At 39.4% G+C, this 23,621-nt stretch overlaps 1 protein-coding gene across 1 annotated transcript; it reads right to left on the bottom strand.

Annotated features, from left to right (window-relative positions):
- Window positions 1-1,816: 1,816 nt before the first annotated feature.
- LOC124875518 (carbonic anhydrase 4-like) lies at window positions 1,817-7,401 on the bottom strand. Its single transcript, XM_047377733.1, has 9 exons — window positions 7,374-7,401; window positions 7,138-7,213; window positions 7,026-7,052; window positions 6,766-6,936; window positions 3,415-3,563; window positions 3,236-3,331; window positions 3,079-3,154; window positions 2,840-3,003; window positions 1,817-2,764 (listed from the first exon to the last, which is right to left on the bottom strand). The coding sequence occupies exons 2-9, from the start codon at window positions 7,211-7,213 to the stop codon at window positions 2,585-2,587; spliced, it is 939 nt and encodes a 312-aa protein (XP_047233689.1). The 5' UTR covers window positions 7,374-7,401; the 3' UTR covers window positions 1,817-2,584.
- Window positions 7,402-23,621: the final 16,220 nt, after the last annotated feature.

The raw sequence follows: 23,621 nt of genomic DNA, 5'->3' as shown, positions 1-23,621 counted from the left end.
ACAGAAGGGTGCCAACAATTTTGTCCATGTGTGTATTTGGTGGTATGCAGAATGGTTTTAGTTTAACACTGGATGAACTTCACTGGGAAATCTCCCATAAAACACTGTAATATTCAACCTGATGGATTGAATAGGTTTGGACGTTGTGTTTGCAAACAAAAACACCAATTACTTCTATATATACCTTAAAATGATTGGCTGTAGAAATGTTTAAACTGCACAAAAGAATTTAAATGTAATGCTAAGAATATTCAACCAATCACAAATGCCTCGCTTACCACCAAAGTTCCAGTCTGAAGGTGAGGAAAAGTCTCAAAAATACTACACCCCTACCAGGGCCTTTTAATGCAGTAAATTTCCACCCATTCAACAACCATCTATACCAACTTATGCTTGCAGAGGCAGGCTACACCCTGGAAAGGTTGACAAACGATACACACACAGATTCACTGGGAGGAGTCCTTTGGCTGCTCCCTGTTGCCACAGTCGGTTCAAATTACAGTTCATTTTTGTCCAAGCCTGTTTCATGAGTTCATTTTTAAAAATAATTCTGTTGAAGCATGTTTGAAAAGCAATGTCGGACTTTCATCTGTTCATTTTCAGGGGCTGCATTCTATTTTCAACACCTGTGCATCAGTTTAACATACACTTTACATGTTATCATTTCATTGGTACTATATTAAATTAGTGTGTACTGAATAAGATATACCTTTTTTGTGCTTTGAAGCTAACTTTATTATTGAATTGCTGTTGGACAACTAGAACCAACCAGCAAGATCTTTGACACACCTTCATCATTTTGACATGCATGACCCATATGGTGATTTAAAGAGTAAATGCTGATTATTCACCACTGACACTATAATGAATCATGTCGAGATGAAGAAACTCCTCTCCCACAGGGCATGACATACTTATCTCAAGGACAGTGCCTGGGTCTGCTGTTTAGCCTGAGAAACTTGTGCCATTTGTTCCTAAACTATTGTTAATCCCTGCATTTTATTTGTCTCTGTGAACCAAACATAAAAAGTCAGATTAAAGGGAGATGTACAATATTATTTGAGGGGAAATTTTCATCCTGCAGTCTGATTTAAATTTTAAAAATTCAAGTTGTCACATTTACTTGAAGACTCCTTCATCGTTGCAATTCAAATGTTAACCATGTCTCAGCCAAGTTGATCAAAGTCTCTGCAATGATATTCTTTGTTTGGCTGACTGTGGAAACTTCTCACTGGACCTCCAGCAGCATGGATTCTCTTCCTCCAGACTCCGAGAGCTTGATTTGCAAACAAAATATGACCTTCATCTAAAAATATTACTTTGGCCCACTGAGCAACACTCCAGTCCTCTTACTCCTTAGTTTGGTAAAGTGACCTCTGAGGTTGTCAGTTGTTCAGGAGTGGCTCAATATAAGGGGTGAGGCAGCTGTAGTCAATGTCCTGGATATATCTGTGTGCAGTGGTTCTTGAGGCAACAACTCAAGGTCATGATCGATGGGACACATTTGAGGCAATTTACATTTTCCATGTCTTTAAATAATTAAAACAGTATATTTTGACAATTAAGGTGATGATTGAATCTCTTTGCTTAATCTTCTGCTAAGAAATACCAGAAACAAATAAACTACTGTCAAATATTTGTTAGAATATTAGGCAAGTTTTGCACTGTTTATTTTGTTTCTTCGTCTCTCTTAAATGATGCAGAAGTTGGAGTCTGGATCGTAGCTTAACTAAAGGCTTGTTTCTGCTAAAAGAAATCTGTCCTGCCTTTAATCTGATCAGATGGCCTGGTTAAAAGACATGGTAAGCTTCCTCCTTTAAGGTTTAATATTTTTACCCTTTATTACTTTTAGATAAATGCAAACAGGTAATTTCGTACATTATGACAGAAGAAAAAAACAACACAGAGAGGAAATGTAAAATAGTTGAAATTAACTAAAAATATAATAAAAAATCTATATATTGTGTAAATGTCCCCCGAGGTCCCTTTGAGTGAGACAGTGTTGACAACTTTTGGCACCAACAGCCTTTCTGATTAGCCGTTAGGCATACACCACCTCAGATGTCTTCACCTTTCTACAATATCCCTCCAATATGACATCTATAGGTGGAGAACAACCACTGGCAATAGTTCACAGAACCTCACTTAAAAAACCCTCTTAACTATCCCTTTAAGCATATTTAAAGTTAATACTCAAAAGCTTAAAAGTCACTGATAAATATTTTAATGAAAAGGTTTGATCTTCAAGTGGCAGATTCCAACAATGTGTGGTTTTTGCCAGAGAAGGAACAGATGAAGGATACATTCATAAAATTCCAAAGTTAAACTTTGAACCTTCAAACATGCAGACATGTCTGCAGGGTGCAAAAAGAACAAGAAAAAACAACAACAAAAAAATAATTATAGATGCATTGATGTTGCATGGCAGTTCAAGACAGGCAAGTCTCAATATTCTAAACAAACTTCCAAAAACTGCAACATGGGCAGGACTGTGGTCACCAGTATTTAGCATTTTATGCATGTTTTATCCAAAAGTGGAATAGTCCAGGCAGAAACCGGTTCACCTGCAACCCTAGCTTTCGTTTTAATATCTCCCCATTACAAGGCCGAGGGTCATTAAAGCCAGAGAGTAGCCAGTTTTGGTGGAGGAGCTGGCCTTCGGCTGCGTTGAGACTGGCTGTGATCGCTGGATGCCTCGAAACACATTAACCATCAGAGGCGAAGCGGTGTCACTGATGTGCAAACTTGTGCTGAAGAGGTCAATCTGGAGGGAGAATTCACAAAATTTAACCACATGGGTAATAACTCATTAAAATCAACCTCCTATAGAGCCACTCACCAAGTTTTTGCTGACTTTAATCGAGTCCTTGAACACAGTCCAAATCACGGCCTCTTTACAGACTGGGATGGTCAAGGAGCCAAGGTAGCGGTAGTAATTTCTACGGTTCACCCCTGAAAGAAGATCATCTAGAGAAATCCCAGCTGCTATTGTTGCATTCTCACCTGAGGAGAGAAAAGACCACTGAAGTGAGCCGCTTACACACAAAAACAATGAGCTTCACCATGGGTCAACCTTACCAGCCAATGAGATGTTTGACAAATAGGAGGCCAGGGTCTTCCAGCTAGCTGGCTGGTCCACTGTATTCGGCAGCTCCTTTAAAAGTAAAGAGGGATGCTGATAAAGCAGCTGTAGAAAACGAACACAGGTCTCACACTTTAGGTCATCTCTGCTCACCTCAATGAGGAAACCAAGAGCTGCAAGTCCTTGAGAATCAGCGACAGCAAGAGTGGTGTTCTCCTTGTAGGAGGATTTGCTGTTTACAATGTGAAGCTGAGGAAGGAATAACAAAAAAAAAAAAACATTTTTAAATTGTATCTTAATTTTAAAAAGGTTTACAGAAAGATTAGAAATACCTCCATCGGGAAGCGCTTGCCGTCCACAGTATGTTCTGAACCAGGGGAGACGGTGCCGTTTCCCCAGTGAAGGTGAAACTGCAGGCTGTCGTAGCTCTCAGGCAGGTCTCCTCCTGAGATCTTGACGCCTTTATTTAAAGACACTTTCACTGAAAAATTAAAAAGAAATAAAAGATAAACTGAAGGCGCAAATGGCTCTACGTGTCAAGAAAATATTTCCTTGATCAACAAACCACAGCCAACCAGTTTGGTTCCAAGATGGTATAAATTTCAGAACTTGTTTTATCGTTTGGACTCAAGTGGATCAAGGATGAGCAAACATTTAAACTCTCTCCATTGTCCTCATAGATTTATTCTGAGTTTAAAATCCTTATTTTAAAATTAAATAACATTTTAATTCATTTACAATTTAAATGGAAGGACACATGTGCTTGGAGAGAACATTAATTAAAATTCATAGATTGTTTTATAAAGGTTTTAGAATGTTATGGTTCCAAAATAGAAAAGACTTTCCTCATGCCCCTCTTTTCCATGCTTTAAAGTGGTTTAATGAGAAGCTACAGAAAACACCTGAGTGACAACTGTTCTCCACTGCTTCACCTCCCCGTCTATTGCTACACACTGCCAGGCAGCTTGCTGAAAGGCTACAGTGTCCGGTTTTTAAGGTACAGTTGAAAAGCTAAAAGCTGGTTAATGAGCTGTATTAGATAAAATTACAGTATATAATTTTCTAAATTTCTAAGACTTCAAAAACATGCGTTTTTTCACTCAAGGTTATTATGGTAGGATGATCTCACACTGGCACATGTCTAGTCTTAATTTTATGAAACTTTATCATTTTATAAATGTGGTGTTACATTTTAAATACATTAACCATTTGCAAATGAATCAACAGGAAATCGGTAAATTTATATATAAGTGCCTGAAATTAAAGCTTAAGTTTTGATCTTTCCTTCTTAAAGCTACATAGTCTATATAAGAATGCTGTGCACAGAGTGAGTGTTTCTCCTTTCAAATAAAACTCTCTCTGACTCCCAGTTGAAGCAAATGAATGGGTTTATTAGCAGCCCCCTGCAGAACTTTGGGGATTGCTCAGAACTGATTTAGCCATTGGACCTCCAGGACTGGAAATGGACACCACTGGACTAAATGATCTATAGATGCTGGTACACAACTGGTACAAATTTGGTTTAAAAGTGAAAGATAAAATGTCTAAACATTTTTTATTGTTTTAGACTTTTCTAAGAAGTCAGCATGTCAACCTTTTAAGCAGGGATTGACTAGGCTTAAAAAGCAAAAGTCTTGGAGCTTAAGATGTCTTTATTACTAATGCAGCGTCTTTACTGACTCAGCTATTCTCAGCTTACCCCACAATGCCGAGATATACAGGTCCTTCTCAAAATATTAGCATATTGTGATAAAGTTCATTATTTTCCATAATGTCATGATGAAAATTTAACATTCATATATTTTAGATTCATTGCACACTAACTGAAATATTTCAGGTCTTTTATTGTCTTAATACGGATGATTTTGGCATACAGCTCATGAAAACCCAAAATTCCTATCTCACAAAATTAGCATATTTCATCCGACCAATAAAAGAAAAGTGTTTTTAATACAAAAAACATCAACCTTCAAATAATCATGTACAGTTATGCACTCAATACTTGGTTGGGAATCCTTTTGCAGAAATGACTGCTTCAATGCAGCGTGGCATGGAGGCAATCAGCCTGTGGCACTGCTGAGGTCTTATGGAGGCCCAGGATGCTTCGATAGCGGCCTTTAGCTCATCCAGAGTGTTGGGTCTTGAGTCTCTCAACGTTCTCTTCGCAATATCCCACAGATTCTCTATGGGGTTCAGGTCAGGAGAGTTGGCAGGCCAATTGAGCTCAGTGATACCATGGTCAGTAAACCATTTACCAGTGGTTTTGGCACTGTGAGCAGGTGCCAGGATGTGCTGAAAAATGAAATCTTCATCTCCATAAAGCTTTTCAGCAGATGGAAGCATGAAGTGCTCCAAAATCTCCTGATAGCTAGCTGCATTGACCCTGCCCTTGATAAAACACAGTGGACCAACACCAGCAGCTGACACGGCACCCCAGACCATCACTGACTGTGGGTACTTGACACTGGACTTCTGGCATTTTGGCATTTCCTTCTCCCCAGTCTTCCTCCAGACTCTGGCACCTTGATTTCCGAATGACATGCAGAATTTGCTTTCATCCGAAAAAAGTACTTTGGACCACTGAGTAACAGTCCAGTGCTGCTTCTCTGTAGCCCAGGTCTGGGGAATGCGGCACCTGTAGCCCATTTCCTGCACACGCCTGTGCACGGTGGCTCTGGATGTTTCTACTCCAGACTCAGTCCACTGCTTCCGCAGGTCCCCCAAGGTCTGGAATCGGCCCTTCTCCACAATCTTCCTCAGGGTCCGGTCACCTCTTCTCGTTGTGCAGCTTTTCTGCCACACTTTTTCCTTCCCACAGACTTCCCACTGAGGTGCCTTGATACAGCACTCTGGGAACAGCCTATTCGTTCAGAAATTTCTTTCTGTGTCTTACCCTCTTGCTTGTGGGTGTCAATAGTGGCCTTCTGGACAGCAGTCAGGTCGGCAGTCTTACCCATGATTGGGGTTTTGAGTGATGAACCAGGCTGGGAGTTTTAAAGGCCTCAGGAATCTTTTGCAGGTGTTTAGAGTTAACTCGTTGATTCAGATGATTAGGTTCATAGCTCGTTTAGAGACCTTTTTAATGATATGCTAATTTTGTGAGATAGGAATTTTGGGTTTTCATGAGCTGTATGCCAAAATCATCCGTATTAAGACAATAAAATACCTGAAATATTTCAGTTAGTGTGCAATGAATCTAAAATATATGAATGTTAAATTTTCATCATGACATTATGGAAAATAATGAACTTTATCACAATATGCTAATATTTTGAGAAGGACCTGTACAACTCCAGGATTTTTTTAAATGCACGTAAGTCCACTCTTTGTCTTGATGCATTAACAAGACTTTTAAGCACTAATTTATCACCAGTTTGTCACAGAGGATGAGGTCCATTGTTCAGTGGACAATGCCAGTGCCTACTGGGCACGCCTGAAGGGCAGAGACCCAGTTTAAACGCATTATCACACGTTATCACATCATCGAGTTAATTATATTATATCATACATTCATTCACACAACAAATGCACATTGACACAGCTATTGAAAGTAAATCCAAGCAACTAATTTTTAGCCACAAAAAATAATGGAACAAAGTCCGCTTCGGACCCCGTACAATCTTGGTCCGGCACTGTTATGAATGCATGCGTAAAGAGATGTTGAACCCAGCATCAGTACATACCAGTCTTCCCGGTGTTCTTAATGTTTGCCATGGCGGTGATGCTGTCAAAGCCCTGGAAGATGAACTCCGTCAGGTTTGCGTTCTCCGACGCGTTGGCTGACACGATGTTAATGGGCGACTGCCGCTTCCCATTGCAGAACTGAGGGGCGATGGTCGGCCAGGTTCTGTCACCTGCAGCAGAGACACACACGGGCTGAGTCCCGTCAACAAGAAGATCGAGAGGATGTTGGAGCGCAAAGAGGTAAAAGGCGGATACTTACTGCAGGCTGGGTCGTGGTAACACCACTCTGGAAGATAATTAAGCTGGTTAGTTCAGTCAGAGGCAGGTTGATGCAGAAAGACTGGGAAAGAGTAATGTGCATAGACTTTTACCGATTGTTTTTGGGGCACAGTGAGCACTTGGTGCAAGGACACAAACAGCAACAGCAATTACTGCAATCAAGTTCATCTGAGAAAGAAAAAGTGCGTTAAAGCTGTTACACAGCAGTACACAAATAAAGACCTGGAAACAATCTTTTATTTGCATTTAACACAATTAAAATAGAAATTTGATCATTTAAAGAGTAGGAAAAACCACAAGGAAGAAAATAACCGTCCAGATGCCCTACCTTTGTCTTCCAGGTGTTTCCTCTCTCAGGTGTCAGATGTTCAACTTCATCCTTCCCTTTTATAGCTTCTCAGCCCATTTCTGGAGGAATTCAGCAGGGCTGACCCGCTCCCTCCTCGGATCGTTCAATTACGCCAACACCTGATCTCGTGACTTATGAAAGAAACATATCAGTTGCCTACACACAGGAGTGCCCCTACCATGTGTTAAGTAATAGTTCCCCACCATTGTAATGGGGTATGGGCGATTCTTTGTGTCAAAACAATTTATTCAAAAGAAAGCCGAGAAACTATTTCCTGATCAGAATGGTGTAAACTAGGTTCTCCTGTGCTTACAGTGCTTACTAATTGGCAGCTGTTCATAATAAGCATAAAAGTTTTCAATAAAAAAATTAACTTTTTATCTGGGCCTTTGCTGCAGACCTTCACCACAGAGAAGAAAAACAAAAATTATCACTTGTCTGCATATTTGTTAGATAACTTTTCAGCTGTTATACAACTTGAGATCTTTATCTATGCCCCCACTTTAACCATTTCACATTTTTTGATCTTACCACCACAAACTACAATGTTATTTACAAAGGTTTTATGAAGAACACAGGTAGTGCATAATTGATGGTTTCCAGCATTGTTTACAAGTAAATGTCTGACAAGTGTTGTGAACATTTAAATTCAGCTGAGTCTGTCAATACTTTATAGAACCACATTGCTGCAGTAACAGCTGCAGGTATTTGGGGTACATTGCTACCAGATTTGCACATCTGGAGGCAGATTTTGTTGCCCTTTTTTCTTTGCAATATAGCCCAGACTCAGTCACATTAGATGGTTGCTGTTTATATAACCGTTATATATACCAAATATTCTCTAACAAACCTCTGAGGCCTTCACAGATCAGCTGTGCTTATCTTGAGATCATTTTAAACATAGATGGACTAGCTTTATTTAGGGATGAGAGTAAGTGGGGGCTGGACACAAATACTCGTCATGATTCTTTGAACTTTGGAGTTTTATTGTGGTTTTAGTGTTTTACAATCTTATTTGAGATGTAGTCTTCATTTAGTGCTTCCCACAGAGTAGTTCTCCAACGATTGGACGCCGGTGAGAATGTCCCACCTCCTTAAGTGACAGTCTCCATCTCATCCGGTCTCTCTCCTGAGACTCTTCAGGAGCCTCTTCTTTGATATCCTGGAGGCCTTCGTTAGAGGATTGACAGAGCCAGGTTATTCTTGTAATGGAAATTATTTTATTAAGTGTTCCAAAGTGTATGACCTTTAGGTTACCTAACTCCTCAGAACATCTGTGTTAGAGGAAGAAGCTGTAAAAGTCATTATCAGAAGTTTAATGGTTAAGACCCATCTTTTAGAGTCATGTCGGGAAAGGCAGTTGGGTCTGTTCCTGGATAACCTTGTCACCTCTGAACCTGAGAAGGGTCTGGGGTCATAAAACACAGAGTCTTTGAAGTTGAGATAACACTGTCATGTTTGGTATAAATACTGTGTGTAAATGTTGAACGGGGCTCTGTTTCACTGACTAACCTCAGTGACAGAGTCATTCAAACACTGAATGCCTTTGAATAAAACTTATAAAGACAAAGTCCGGATTTTCTCTTGTTGTGAGTCAACTTCTCTCACACTTTGATAAGAAAATTCCACAACAATTTTAGCATCACGAAAAGGATCTAACGTGCCAGAGGAGACCGCAGGATGGGACATGGACGCCTGGCCAGCCTGAGAGTTGTTCTCAGTCCACCTCCATTTTATGGAGTGGAGTCCTGGTGCCCGCCTGCGGCTTCTGGCCGATTGGATCCGAACTATTTGTCTACAAATATATCTGGGTGAGAAGTTGCTCTGTATGATATAATGTATATTATTATTTTTATTACACGTTAACCATCATCTCCTAACTAATTAATTAGGTTCCAGAGTTGCGAGTTGGAGGACATCACCTGAGGGCCTGGTTACCCTGTTAGGAAAACAGGGAAGTTCTCATTGGTAACAATAAGATAAAGCAAAACACAGGGTTTTGCGGGTGGTTTTTTGCAATTTTCTACACCTCATAAAGGAGAAAAGCCAGACGGCTGAACGGGTAAAAAGAAAAACAAAAAACGGTTCCGGAACCTTGAGGCATCAGGGGTGTCTCCTTCTCCAGACTCTGTGATTTATAAAATAATGAAAGGAAAAAGTGGGGATGATTGTGTTAAATGTGCTTTAATTTGGAAGATAAGATTGGCTTTTCACAACGTGGAAGTTTGAGTGTAAATAAGTTAAATAGTTAAAAAAAAATAGTTTAAATAGTTTACAGTAAAACAGTTGATGGATGGAGATGGAAAAATAAAAACATAAGAAAAAGATTAAAAAGCACAGAGTGCATCAATTAAGGAGTTAAAGAGTTAAAACTTTCCTGAAGGAAGTTTCGTTTGTCTTAAATATTGCGATCAGTCGGAAAAGAAAGGAGTATAGTGCATGTTATGGTGGACAACTGACTGACTGACTGATAATGTTTCTTTGTGCAAAATCTGAACCTATACTAAACTTTTTCTTCTGCCTCTCTCACACCCACACACACACATACATGGGATTTGAGTTCAACATCTGCGTTTTTGAGTCTGGACTTTAGAAACCTGCCCTTCCCATGGCTACTCCTCCAGAGACGCTTCTTCATCACAGCCTGAAGGAGAGAGGGTCTGCCCGCCTGCCTGCTTGCTGCAAATCACAGTGTGATTTTCCACCAGAACGAAACTCAGAAGAAGTCTGGCCCCAAACCCACTGAGATGGACAACGATCCATGCTGTTTGCCAGAGCCAGAAGAGCGATACACTGGATTTATATTGAAAGCACATCTTATGCGGGCAGAAGAGAAACAGGCCGGAGCAAAGTTCTTTCTCCCTCCTGGAGAAGTTAAAGTGGACAAAGAAGGAGTGAATGTCTCACCAACAGACGTGGAAAGGGCCTGGGTTGTTTTTTGGACTAATAGAGAACTCTGTGCCATGACAGTCTGACTCTGGAGCGATTTAGAAACTGATGGGGGTAACGTACAAACACACACATTTGCATAAATCTTTTCCTATTTTCTGCAACGAAGAACGCTTATTAACCGTGAGCCATAGATTTTGGGTCCATAAAATTACAATACTTAATTAACGGTAGACCGATTACCTATTAAAATAGATCTAAGCCAATGATGCGTTCCAGTCATTTGTTGGCTTTGAAATGCAATAATACTCCAAATTTTACACTGGGGAACACAGATTGGGGTTTAAGAGTTTTGTTTTGGAACCAAGGTTAGGATTTTATAAAGGTAATTTCAGATTACTAAATCATAAAATATTGGAACATTTATCAGCATTTGGATTGTAAAAGAGGGGTTATAGTAAGAAGTTTCTCCCCAACTCTCAAAATTTAAATAGCCAAATTAAGGAAAATTATGTGTGTCCTCCTTTTGAAACACTATGTGGAAAAAAGTCCAGTTTGGAGTCAAGCTTCTCATCTTAACTTCTGATTAAGTCAAACACTGCAGTTTTTGTTTAGTCAACGCTGACTTTTCTAATTTCCCCTCCGGGATCAATAAAGTATCTTTGAATTTGAATTGAATTGAATTAAAATACTTATTTGCATTTAACCTGAAATTTTTGAATGCAGCTGCGATCAAATTGAGAAACAAAAAGAGAATTATAACAATAACTCTCAGGATTGTAGTTATTATTATTACAGAGTTACAGCACAAAGAATTAGCAAAAGGTTTCAGCATCAGTGAATTTCGGTTCATTTAAGAGGAAACTGTTGCTGTGCTTCTAAATACTTTGAGATCTCTTTGGACTATGTGCACTCATTTTAAAAAGGATCCTGAAGATTGTCATAACAACATTGATCAATTATAGCATTAAAAGATATGGCTGAGAAAACATATTCTGAAAAGAGATTGTTAAAAATGTCTTTTAATTCTTGAAGGCCATTTGTCTGTCTTTGATGTTTTGTCTTTGTTTGATGAAATTAATGTTTGTTTGTATGTTGCATGACACAATAATCCATGTTTAGAATAATGTTTCTAAATCCCAGATTGATTAAACTTTGAGTTTTCAGGAGAGTTAAGAAGCAGCTTGTTTCTCAGGTAGGTTCATGTTAACAGTTTTGTAGTTTAAAGTTCACTAAGATGGGTTGGAATGAAGAAACTGTGGGTCCGCTCATAGGCTGTCATCATAGGTTAGTTCTGCCTGACTCCGCCCACCTACCAGGTTGGTTCACACCTTTGCTGTCATGGTAACGCTCAGCACCTCCCTTCCTGAGTTTTAACACTGTTTAAGAGACAATAGAATCAAAATGCTTGTAGTGATTGTTGCCTTAAAAACATGTTTTTTGTATAATGATTAAGGATGTAGCATGACTTTTAGATTTATGTGTTTTACTATTAAAAGGTTCATGAAATAGTTTAAACTAGTTTGAAGAATTAGTTTTGCATAAAGAATCATTGGTGATTTATTAGATTGAAAGTTTTCCCTGGTGCCATTAAGCTAACTGACAGTTCAAGATATGCCAAAAGTAAGGAATATATTTTTGATAAAGAATCTGAGTCATGACTTCATACTTGGTGGGAATTATTTATTAGATTCAATTTGTAGGATTTATGCATCTGAATTACATTAGATGTCCATTAATCTAATACTCATCTTCATACAAGATAAATCAGGATGATATGTGACTAATTTCTAAGTGAGACATTGATGAACTGAATAATTAAAGTTTGTGTTACTAGAGTGTTACTAGAACATTTTTGTTTATACCTTTTGCTGGATTGTCGCATGGGTTGGACCCTGCGCCAGAAGAGGGGAATGTCAGAATAAAGTAACATGGGGATATTGCCAAGTTCATTTTCTTCCACATCTTTGTGTGAAGATAGGATGTTGTTTTAATGTCAAAACCTGTCCACTGTGTTTTCTCAAGTTTCACAGATGGTGAAGGCTGCATTACCAGAAACAGCCACTTCCACCCTCCAGTCCTTTATTCCTGGCGACTGGATTCTGGTCAGAGAATCTAGGAGAAAACACAGGAAGTCCAGGCGAAGGAATGGCCCATATCAGATCCTACTAGACACCCAGGAAAGCTGCAGGAAAGCTCCAGCTCCTCCAGCTTCATCTGGCTTCCAGGACACAAGTCATCTTCCAACTGGATCATCCACGGCCTGAAAGGTGTGAGGACATCGAACCACCACAAGACAAAGAACTGTAAGCTGATCACTGGCGAGTGATTGAAGAGGTGGTTGAAGAACACTGTTCTTACAAGGGCACAATAATCCCTTGGGCAGTGCAACGTTATTTCAGAATCTACTTAAGGCCATCGCATTGCCTGAAAGTTAGAAATCATAAGGTCATTTGCCTCACTGCACTCACACCACAATGAGAGACACATAAGAAACATACAGGGAAGACCTCTACACATTTGCACATAACTTTCTCTGGATGATGGACTGGTGACGTCTTCAACAGAGAGACAGTCAAACATGCGCCATGATGCTTATTCTCCTTAATTTCTTAACATTTGGTGGCTACTAGGCTCCTTTGCCTGGACAGCAAGGGTCAGCCAAATTCTTTTCTCCCACTTTGACAGCGAAACTGACTCTGAGGAGGAAATCTCGGATGGTTTTATCTAACTTTCATGGTTATTGCTTGATATCTATCATTATGGCATTATTACAAATGTGAATGTGTTCATTTCCAGCATTGTTTAGTTGGACTATGGAAACCTAACTTCCAGCAGGTTAGAGTTCCTGTTTCTAAACATATTTCTAGAGGAGCTTCCTACGACCGCCAACCTGTACCAGACTGATAACAGGGCAGCTTGAAGCACAGAAGCCACTCAGGAGAGATAGCAGGATTTTTTTTTGTTTTGTTTATGATTTGTTTCTTTGAAAAAAAAAAAAACTTTGCTTTCAGTACCAGAAGAAAGGACATTCCACTTCAAGGTCACGATGCAGTTAAATGGAAGATGGTCTGTTCTGATGCTAATGATTGGTATTGCAAGTCTTTTTATAACTCTTGTGTTCATTTGGGAAAAGGTACAGCAAAGATAATTTGTGGTTATTCTGAGGAATTATGCTAATAATACTCATCAGCGGATTCGAAGAGATTCATCACTTTTCTGACTACTATGATCATACTGATAATGTCTGGTGGCAACTGATGCATCAACTGTGAGGAAGATAAGAAATGATGGTTGCTATGTTTGTTGTTTGATTCCACGTGTTATTAATGATCAACCATTTTTGGTACCTGTTCCTATTGATACTGGTTATACTCTAGCTACTTTCTTTCCAGATAACCAGCTGGTGGAGGTTATTTTTCCTTGGGTGAGGAATTATATTGTAAGGCAAAACAGAAATGTTAGTAGATTTTCTAGAGAGACTAATTTAATATGTGCGTCTACGGGAACTCTTCATAGAATTCGGGTTAATAGAAGTCCGATTAAAGATCCAGATATTTGTATTACACAGGAGGAAAGTACACCTTATTTCCTTGGGAAGACAGCAGGATGCAAAGCTATTATATCTGTTTTATGTGCTTTAATCAACAGACATAAATTTGATTCATGTCCTATCAAAACTGATCCTTATACTATTTCAGGATCTTTGGTCCCAGATCCCTCTTAATCTTACGGCCTTACCAAATGGAAGTAAGTTGTATGGCCAGGCAGGTAAATTAACCAGGTTTTTTTGTTACTTTTCCTAGTAGAGATGGGTACTCATGTCCTAAGAACATGGTTTGGATGTGTGGAAATAGATTATATCTGTGTCTGCCTGCTAATTGGTCTGGGGTATGTTGTCTAGCTCGCTTACTACCTACAGTCACAACTTGTAATTCAATCAGCCTAGGTTATTAGGACGATGAGTTTGCAAATAGAATGGCTTTGGATTATCTGTTAGCTGAGAGGGGTGATGGTTTTGAGGAATTTTCCTTTAGTTGTGATTATCTTGTAATCAGAAGAAGGGAGTTGTAATGGAAATTATTTTATTAAGTGTTCCAAAGTGTATGACCTTTAGGTTACCTCACTCCTCAGAACATCTGTGTTAGAGGAGGAAGCTGTAAAAGTCATTATCAGAAGTTTAATGGTTAAAAGCCATCACTTAGGGTGATATCTCCGGAAGGGCAGATGGTTTGTTCCTAGATAACTTTGTCACCTCTGAACCCAAGGAGGGTCCAGGGCCATAAAACACAGAGTCTTTGAAGTTGAGATAACACTGTCATGTTTGGTATAAATACTGTGTGTAAATGTTGATCAGGGCTCTGCTTCACTGACTAACCTCAGTGACAGAGTCATTCAAACACTGAATGCCTTTGAATAAAACTTATAAAGACAAAGTCCGCATTTTCTCTTGTTGTGAGTCAACTTCTATCCACTTTGATAAGAAAATTCCACAACATTCTCAATTCCCCTTGTCGGAGAACTTGGGAACATGGAAGCTTGTGGTTCCAACATGGCACAATGTCAAACAGTTCAACATGTTTTGATTCACCTGAATAGAAAATATGCAGTTTTATGTAAAAGCCGTCATTATTGTCCTTCCATCCATCAATTGGGCAGGCGCTGATAGAAGCAATTATCTCCTGTCTCGCAGCAACACATTTCTAAAGCACTGAAACCTGTTCTAGATGACACCTTTTCAGATGCTGGGTTGAACAAATATTTTTTTATTGACCAAACCCTGCTTTAAACCTTCTTTCTGACCTGTGTGCTGTGTTCCTTGGTCTCCATGATACTGTTTGTTAACCAATGTTCTCTAATTAACCTCTGAGAGATTCAGAGATATGAGGGACCAAAAATGACAAAATGAAAAATCAATATGTAAATAAATAAATACACATATAAATGTATAAATAAATAAATGAATAAATATAAGAAGAAATAAATACACATATAAATGTATTTATTTATCTATTTATTCATTTATTTTCTCCTTTTTGTATATTTATACATTTATGTATTTATTCATTCATTTATTTATATATTTTTTCATTTATACATTTATTTATTCCTACATTCATTTATTTATACTTTTATTTATTACTACATTTATTTCTGTATTTCTACATTTCCACATTTATTTATTTCTGCTTTTCCATCTAGGTGGGTGGTTCTAACATTTGTCTTCAGCACCATTGGTGAGAATTGTTTGTATGATCCCGATCCTGCTGCTACTGTCTAGACTCCGGTACCAAAGTTCTTTTGGTAAGCACGATGGAGGGTTCTCTTACAGCTATTCCCAATGATTTAAAGTCATTGGGAAATGATATTGACCAAAATGACTACCTCCATTTTCGTTTTGCACGGGTCATGGAGGATTTCAATCAGCTCCAAGCTGAGATGGATGTGGAGGTTGACTCCACTATATTTGAGTCTGGAGGAAGTTGGCCGATACTCACAGATTCGGCTTTTCCAGCTCAATAACTCATCAGCGGAACATTGCCTCTAGAAAATCAACATCTCTCTGCAACCACAGCAAGGCAGACAGTGAGCTACAATCGTATTTTCCTCAAAACAAGCCTAACACTGCGCTGGGAGACTTGCATTGGCCTCTATGCAGAGCTCGCTGCTCCTCAAATGCGCAGGGACCGTCTGCATGTTGCAACACCAGAAAAATATGATGGAGAAATATTCAATAAAGTTGCCAAGGAGTGGTGTATTGTCATTAAAATCATTGTATGCGTATGTGATGTCACGTTTTTCATACTACATTTCTTGGATTGGAAATTAATACTTTAAAAAATTGGAATTTCCCAAAGACTATATATAGCATAAATAGCCAAGTATTCAGTAAAATATGCATAAAATGGTCAATAACTTCACTATAGCATGTTGTAGTGCCAACAAACCCATAGCACACATAGATTACCTCATCTTGATCATACTACAACTCTTACTTTAAGAAAATGTACTTAAATAGTTTTTTTGTCATTTTTTTGCCATTAAAATAAGTATAAAATGTTTGACACAGTCTCCCTCATAATGCAAGTGTTAAGGGGCCATCCATTTTGGTCGCACATTTTAAAGAACCCAGGTGTGAAACCTCACAACCCCAAAGTGGTGGAAGATGTACACCTGGAAACCATGTTCATACCAGAAGTGCTTCTAACTTTCTGGCTAGAGAAATTATAAACTGGTAGAGAGCTGTATGACCGCATGTGCCAAGAAGATCCCCTTTTAACTGAGGCACAACACAGCCTCACACTCCTCTTAGCAGACGGGCTCCGCCCTCTCCTTAAGACAGCCAGACTGTGCACCTCCAGTGTGCATCAAACAGCTCTCCCATGCTTTGAGCATTGTTCCAACAGACCAAAGGGGGGTCAAATTAGCCTACGCCTATTACTGTCCTATAGGGGGCCATAGGAGCTGCAAAGCCACACTCCACACCCTCCAACAGATGGCGTACTGGCCTTCAACGTCTCACGACACTCAGGTCTACATCCAAGGATGCTTAACTGGCTGCCAGTTTCAGCCAATCGGTCAACCTCCGCTTCAGCAAAGGGGGGTTATGTTACTTTGTTTCCACCTTCAGACCAACTGGGTCGAACCAGCTCCAAAATTAGCAGGAGGTAACAAATTCCTCGTAACTGTGACATGCAGCTTCATTAAGTCAGCACCAAATGACACTGTCATCCCAGCTGCTGCTCTTTTGCTGAACCAGATGAAGTTCTACATCGAACTCTACTCCCCAAGAACAGAGCTTGTCTCCATGTCCGGGAAAGGAGAGACCAGTGCGTAGGACCAGTTTAGATAAATGCATGTTTCACAACTCACGCTAACATGCACTAACCACTAACAACTTTCTTCAACAAGAACAGTTAAAAATATAACTACCGGTCAGGTATACACAGTGCTAAACTGCAAGTTGCACACTATTTTTCCATTAACCCACTGCAGACCCTCACAGAAGTGATTAAGAATGATTTAATGGACACACATGCTGCCAGAGATTTCAGGCAAAGTCTTATTAAGAGAGGCTGGTTCATCAGTTGACAGCCCCACCGAGGCATGGATACCTACTTGCCGAGTTCTGCTGGATTTAGTAGAGAAAATCCTGAAGTCCACCACAGCAGACACCTTGCAACCTCCACAAACACACCTGGCTGATAGCCTAAGTAGTGCAGTTCCATTGTTATTACATTACTTTTCTTTCCTCCGTTTTAAAATGTCTCAGAAACAGGAGTTATGTTAAATCCCATCATCATTTGAAAGAGCTAATTTGTTTAAACCTAAACTCATGTTAAACGTTGGTTTTAAGATAACACACTGCATAGTTGGTTACAAACCAGGATTGACTCCTTCACATTTATTGACCCATGGTTCATAGCACTACCTTTGCCAATGCCACAGGCTGATTCCCGTGCCTGGACGACTAAGCTATGACCCCATTATTTGGTTATCTTGTTTTTCCTTCTTTCTGTTTATTATTGTTTCACTTTGTTTCAGGGTTACCAGAGCTGATGACCAAAAGAATGTGATGATGATGTGAATGTATTGTTTTGTATTTTTTCTCATTGAATGACATAGACAGGTATGAGTTAGTGAGAGTGTAGTCCTGCCCAGTCATAGGCCTTTGAGAAACAAACTGAACTGTGAACTCCCATTCCTGCCAAGAGGAACACAGGGACAGTATTTTGGTTTCTTCTTTATTTCTTTTGCTTCTTCACGGATCATGGATCATTGATTCTCAGCTCCTATGATGGATGGACCCAGTAGCTTCAAAGACTGTGATTAATCACACCCTTCGAACCTAGGGGGATGTTGGGGCCATGCATTTTGGTCGCACATTTTGACGCACGCAGCTCAACAGACGTCGCAGCTCTGACGTCACTGGGAGTATAAACCGGCTGAGATGCAGAGTTTCGGGGCCATTTCCCACCTGTCACAGGACAGCGCATAGGAGGCGCATTTCTGGAGAGACAAAGCTCGCAGGCGAACTTTTGCTCCACAAGGTCATTCCCGGAAGAGCTTGAAAGCTGGAAATCTGTCTGATGTGAGAAGATCAGAGGATTTATTTGCCGATCGAAGACCGTGCCACAACCGGCGCAGTTGGAAACTTCAAAAGAGAAATCAATTTAAAAGTAATTTCGTTCTTTTCAGATTAAACCGTATAGGTGCATTTAGAGGTCTGGGCAGGACGAGGCAGTTAAGGTGATGTAGGATCATCAGTAGTTAATCTAAGGTATTAACTTGTTGCCTGCTATACTGATTGAATTATGTTATGCTGAGCTGTATTTTTATTTGCTGTGCAAGCGCTGCTGAATCATGTGTGGTTAATGTTTTGTCTGGCTGATCCCAAATCAGCCAGGAGTTAGAAGTTGGACTTTTAAAAGTTTTTCATTCAAGGCAGCTGCGGTCTGGGCCTCGCCCGACCACTCTTTGTTCCAGTTTTATTGCTGGAGATTTTCCACTGAGTTCCCGCCTCAGAGTTTTATGACCCTTTGTCAAGATTTGGGGCGTTCAGCTGGTTGTGGCTAAAGGGGCGTGGCTCCACCTTTTTATCAGCTGATCGCTACAATCGAGACATCAACATGACAGGAGGATTTCTTTCCATTTAACCCAAATTACACATTTTGTCCATAAAACTACTGGTTTGATCTTCATAGACACTAAATGCATATATATATATTTCTTTTATTATTATTGTTAGGTAGTCATTTTTATTCCCTTTGTGTAGAACGGTGCTTGTTAGTTAGGTGAAGGTTTTTGGACCAGAATAATGGTATATCAGGATTATTTGGCTTCAATAAATCTTCATATATATAATTAAGAGAAGCGTTTGTGTTTATTTTGTGCAAGAGTGATTTATCTGTCAAAACAAGGTCGAAGTTCCCCCACCTTTGGTGAAGTGGTTGAATAAACAGTGACAGTTGGTGGTTTTGGTTAATAATTTGTAATTATTAAAGAGCTTTGAGCCCATAATCACAACACCAGAGGATATCTCTGATTTCTATTAGTAAGTAATGATTTTTGGTTAAGAAATAAATTTTTTTCAAATTATGATTTTAAATTATAATTCTTGATGAATATTAATTAATCAATAATCATAATCCTTACACAAGAAACAAGACAGAAAATGGTATTCAGGTGAACAGGATTTTGTGTGCAGCTGTAAGGGCTTCTTTAATATTGGGATTTTTATTATTCATTGTGATTTTATTTTATGTCATATTGCATGAACACGCTGTAAGACTTTTTTGTGTGCTCATGTAGTGGTGTCTGATCTCAGGTTGTGACACACTGCAAACAGTAAAGGAAAATTTTAATATTATTTGGTTGTAGAACAGAGTTGTTATCAGTATAAGCAAGTCTGGACCAGTAAAGGCATTGTTATGTTTATTCAAAAGATTCAAGATGAGGTAATCTATGTGTGCTATGAGTTTGTTGGCACTACAACATGCTATAGTGAAGTTATTGACCATTTTATGCATATTTTACTGAATATTTGGCTATTTAGGCTATAGTCAGTCAGTCATTTTCTACCGCTTATTCCATAGTGGGTTGCAGGGAAGCTGGTGCCTATCTCCAGCAGTCTATGGGCGAGAGGCGGGGTACACCCTGGACAGGTCGCCAGTCCATCGCAGGGCAACACACAAACAACCATGCACACACTCATTCATACACCTAAGGGCAATTTAGAGAGACCAATTGATGTTTTTGGACTGTGGGAGGAAGCTGGAGTACCCGGTGCGAACCCATGCATGCATGGGGAGAACATGCAAACTCCATGCAGAAAGACCCCCGGACGAGAATCAAACCCAGGATCTTCTTGCTGCAGGGCAACAGTGATACCAACTGCGCCACTGTGCAGCCCCCAAGTTAGGCTATATATATTATTTGGGAAATTAAAATTTTTTTTAAGTATTAATTTCCAATCCAAGAAATGTAGTATTAAAAACGTGACATCATATACACATACAATGATTTTAATGACAATACACCTGTCCTTGGCAACTTTATTGAATATTTCTCCATCATATTTTTCTGGTGTTGCAACTTACAGACGTTCCCTGCGCATTTGAGGAGCAGCGATCTCTGCATAGAGGCCAATGCAAGTCTCCCAGCGCAGTGTTAGGCTCGTGTTAGGCTCGTCAGAACTACCTTGAACTCAACCCACTCAAGACTGTGGAAATGGTGGTGCACTTTTGGAGAACACCACCCCCATACACCCCCGTCACCATCCTCAACACTGTATCGGCCGTGGACCACTTCAGGTTCTTAGGAACCACCATCTCTGAGGACCTGAGATGGTCTTCACACATAGACACTGTTCGAAAGAAGGCCCAGCAGAGACTGTACTTCCTGAGGCAACTCAAGAAGTTCAACCTTCCACAGGAGCTGCTGGTCATCTTCTCCACTGCCATCATTCAGTCTGTCCTGTCTTCATCCATCTCAGTGTGGTTTGGTTCATCCACAAAACAGGACAGGTCCAGACTGCAACGAATAATCAGGACTGCAGAGAGAATAATCAGGGCTGACCTTCCCTCCATCCAGGACTTATACAGGTCTAGGGTCAAGAAAAGAGCTGCTAAAATCTCTGCAGACCCCACACACCCTGCACATAAACTGTTTAGAGTTTTACCTTCAGGCCGCCGCTGCAGAGCACTGTTCGCTAAAACCAGCTGCCACAGAGACAGTTTCTTCCCCCAGGCGGTTTCTCTGTTGAACATTCAATAGAGTACAGAACAACAGCATACAGATGTTGCAAATGCACCTTTTTATTATATATGTGTATAATTTACATTGTAAATATGTATATTCTGTAATGCAAAAACAAAACCAAAGAGCAAAGTGTACCGGAGTCAAATTCCTTGTTTTTATGCACGAACTTGGCAATAAAGCTGATTCTGATTCTGGTTTTGAGGAAAATACGATTATAGCTCACTGTCTGCCTTGCTGTGGTTGCAGAGAGATGTTGGTTTTCTAGAGGCAATGTTCCGCTGATGAGTTATTGATCCGGAAAAGCCGAATCTGTGAATATCTTTCTAACTTCACCGAAGTAAGTTGGCGGCCAACTTCCTCCAGACTGTCAAATATAGTGGAGTCAACCTCCACATCCATCTCAGCTTGGAGCTGATTGAAATCCTCCATGACCCGTGCAAAACGAAAATGGAGGTAGTCATTTTGGTCAATATCGTCAATATCATTTGCCAATGACTTTAAATCATTGGGAATGGCTGTAAGAGAACCCTCCATCGTGCTTACCAAAAGAACTTTGGTACCGGAGTCTAGACAGTAGCAGCAGGATTGGGATCATACAAACAATTCTAACCAATGGTGCTGAAGACAAATGTTAGAACCACCCACCTGAACGGAAAAGCAGAAATAAATAAATGTGGAAATGTAGAAATACAGAAATAAATGTAGTAATAAATAAAAGTATAAATAAATGTGTATAAATATGTATAAATATGTGTATTTATTAATTTTTATATTTATTCATTTATGCATTTATATATTTATATGTGTATTTATTTCTTCTTATATTTATTTATTTATTTATACATTTATATGTGTATTTATTTATTTACATATTTATTTTTTCATTTTGTCATTTTTGGTCCTGTATTTAACATCTGTATTTAAAAATGTAAAGGCATTTTAAAATCACTTTACATTTAAAAACAACTTTTGCTTGTATGTTACATAAAACCTCAAGAAAATATATTGCAGTTTGTGGTCTTAAGGGGAAGTTGGAATAAGTGCAAGCGGTGTGAATACTTCTGCGAGGCATTCTGACATTACATTATGCTGACAGATGCTTAGATCTAAAGGAATTAAAAAAAAAGTGGCTTTGTATTAAACTGTATCAATATAATAATACGGTAAACACAATCATGTGTATAATAAAGATTATAATGTATTTTCTCATAGTGAGGCAGATTGAGCCGTGTTTTAAATTAATGGCCGCATTTTATTTTGACTCAGAGATAGAAATGTTTTCAAAATGTTTTTTCCTCCTCAGCTGATCTTCAATTATCCACAGTTTTATTATTTGACTTGCTCACATAACATGTTGGTGATAGTGGATTGGGTCGATTCTGTGATGCTTTTACACAAAAATTGTTTTGCAACACATTGTTGCAGGATCTGTATTTTGTTTTATATAACAGCAGATATCTCACATAATAGTGGCAGGTGCTTTTACTAGAAGAAAAACTAATGTTGGATTCATAGGCTGTCTAACTTGTTCCAGGAATTATTATTATGTATGTATGTTTGATGTTCTTGGATTAGGACACAAAGTCAGACAGGCAGGCAGGAGCAGAATGGTGAATTGAAAGAATTTAATAAATAAAAAGCAAAAACTTATAGGCAGGCATGAGGTGGCCAGGCATGGTATGGGAAACAGTATACTCCAGCAAGGATTAGACAGAACAGAAGAGAATATATGGAGCATTTCAACCTGGAAAGACTCACCTAATGGAGAAACAAGAAGATGACAGTTAGAGAGTTTATTAATGAAAGATTATTTATTTGGTGCTCGGACCTCGGAGGAAGACATAAACGCTGAGGATGAAGTGGGTTTGAATAAACATCTTAGGATTATGATTAGGTACGTCTTCCCCCCTGGGATCCCATCCTGGTGGTGGCGTAGGCCTTGGTATATTTGGAAGGAGTTGGGACCCTATGGTGGAGATGGGGTGGAGGAGGGTCAAAGCTCAGCAGAAGAGCGGTGTCTTCCATGCTGAAGATCTTTAAAAGCGATGCCCTGGGAGATGATTGGCCGAGGAGAAGTGCGGACCTGCCGTTGATTGGAGCAGCCAGAGAGGAGTGATTGGACGTGGCAGGGGTGGTGAGTCTTCCATGTTGAATCTTCATTTAAACTCCATGACACAGGTGAAAGCAGTGAGGCTGATAGGCATGAAGCAGGTTGGACCAAATGAACGTGATTAAGGTGGCAGTGGTTGAGAATGGAAACAAAACATGATAGGAACTAAATAGAGATGCAAAGATAATAAAAACAAAGGAACATTCCTACAGAAGTAACAGAACTATAATCCACCAAAAACAGAATGAATAAGAAACTAAACCAAGAAGAAATAAACTAAAGCACCACCTGGAAAACATTAACAATCATCAGCTAAATCCAAAACTAAACCCAAACACCTACAAATCATGGCATCTATTGTCTATACCTGCTCACCAGGGCAATTTAAAGAGACAAATTAACTGAGAAGATATGTTTTTGGAATGTGGAAGGAAGCCTGAGTACCCATTAAAACCCAACACATGTAT

Source organism: Girardinichthys multiradiatus, chromosome 10, assembly GCF_021462225.1.
Source record: "Girardinichthys multiradiatus isolate DD_20200921_A chromosome 10, DD_fGirMul_XY1, whole genome shotgun sequence".
Lineage (NCBI taxonomy): Eukaryota > Metazoa > Chordata > Actinopteri > Cyprinodontiformes > Goodeidae > Girardinichthys > Girardinichthys multiradiatus.
This window is presented reverse-complemented; position numbering and strand designations above follow the sequence as displayed.

Bases quoted from the DNA above. Each gene is read 5' to 3' on its own strand.
- LOC124875518 (XM_047377733.1), bottom strand. From the start codon at position 7,213: ATGAACTTGATTGCAGTAATTGCTGTTGCTGTTTGTGTCCTTGCACCA. The intron at 3,564-6,765 runs GTATGTACTGAT...TTAATTTTTCAG, and splicing joins TAAGAACACCGGGAAGACTG to TGAAAGTGTCTTTAAATAAA. The intron at 3,332-3,414 runs GTATTTCTAATC...TTCCTTCCTCAG, and splicing joins GCAAGCGCTTCCCGATGGAG to CTTCACATTGTAAACAGCAA.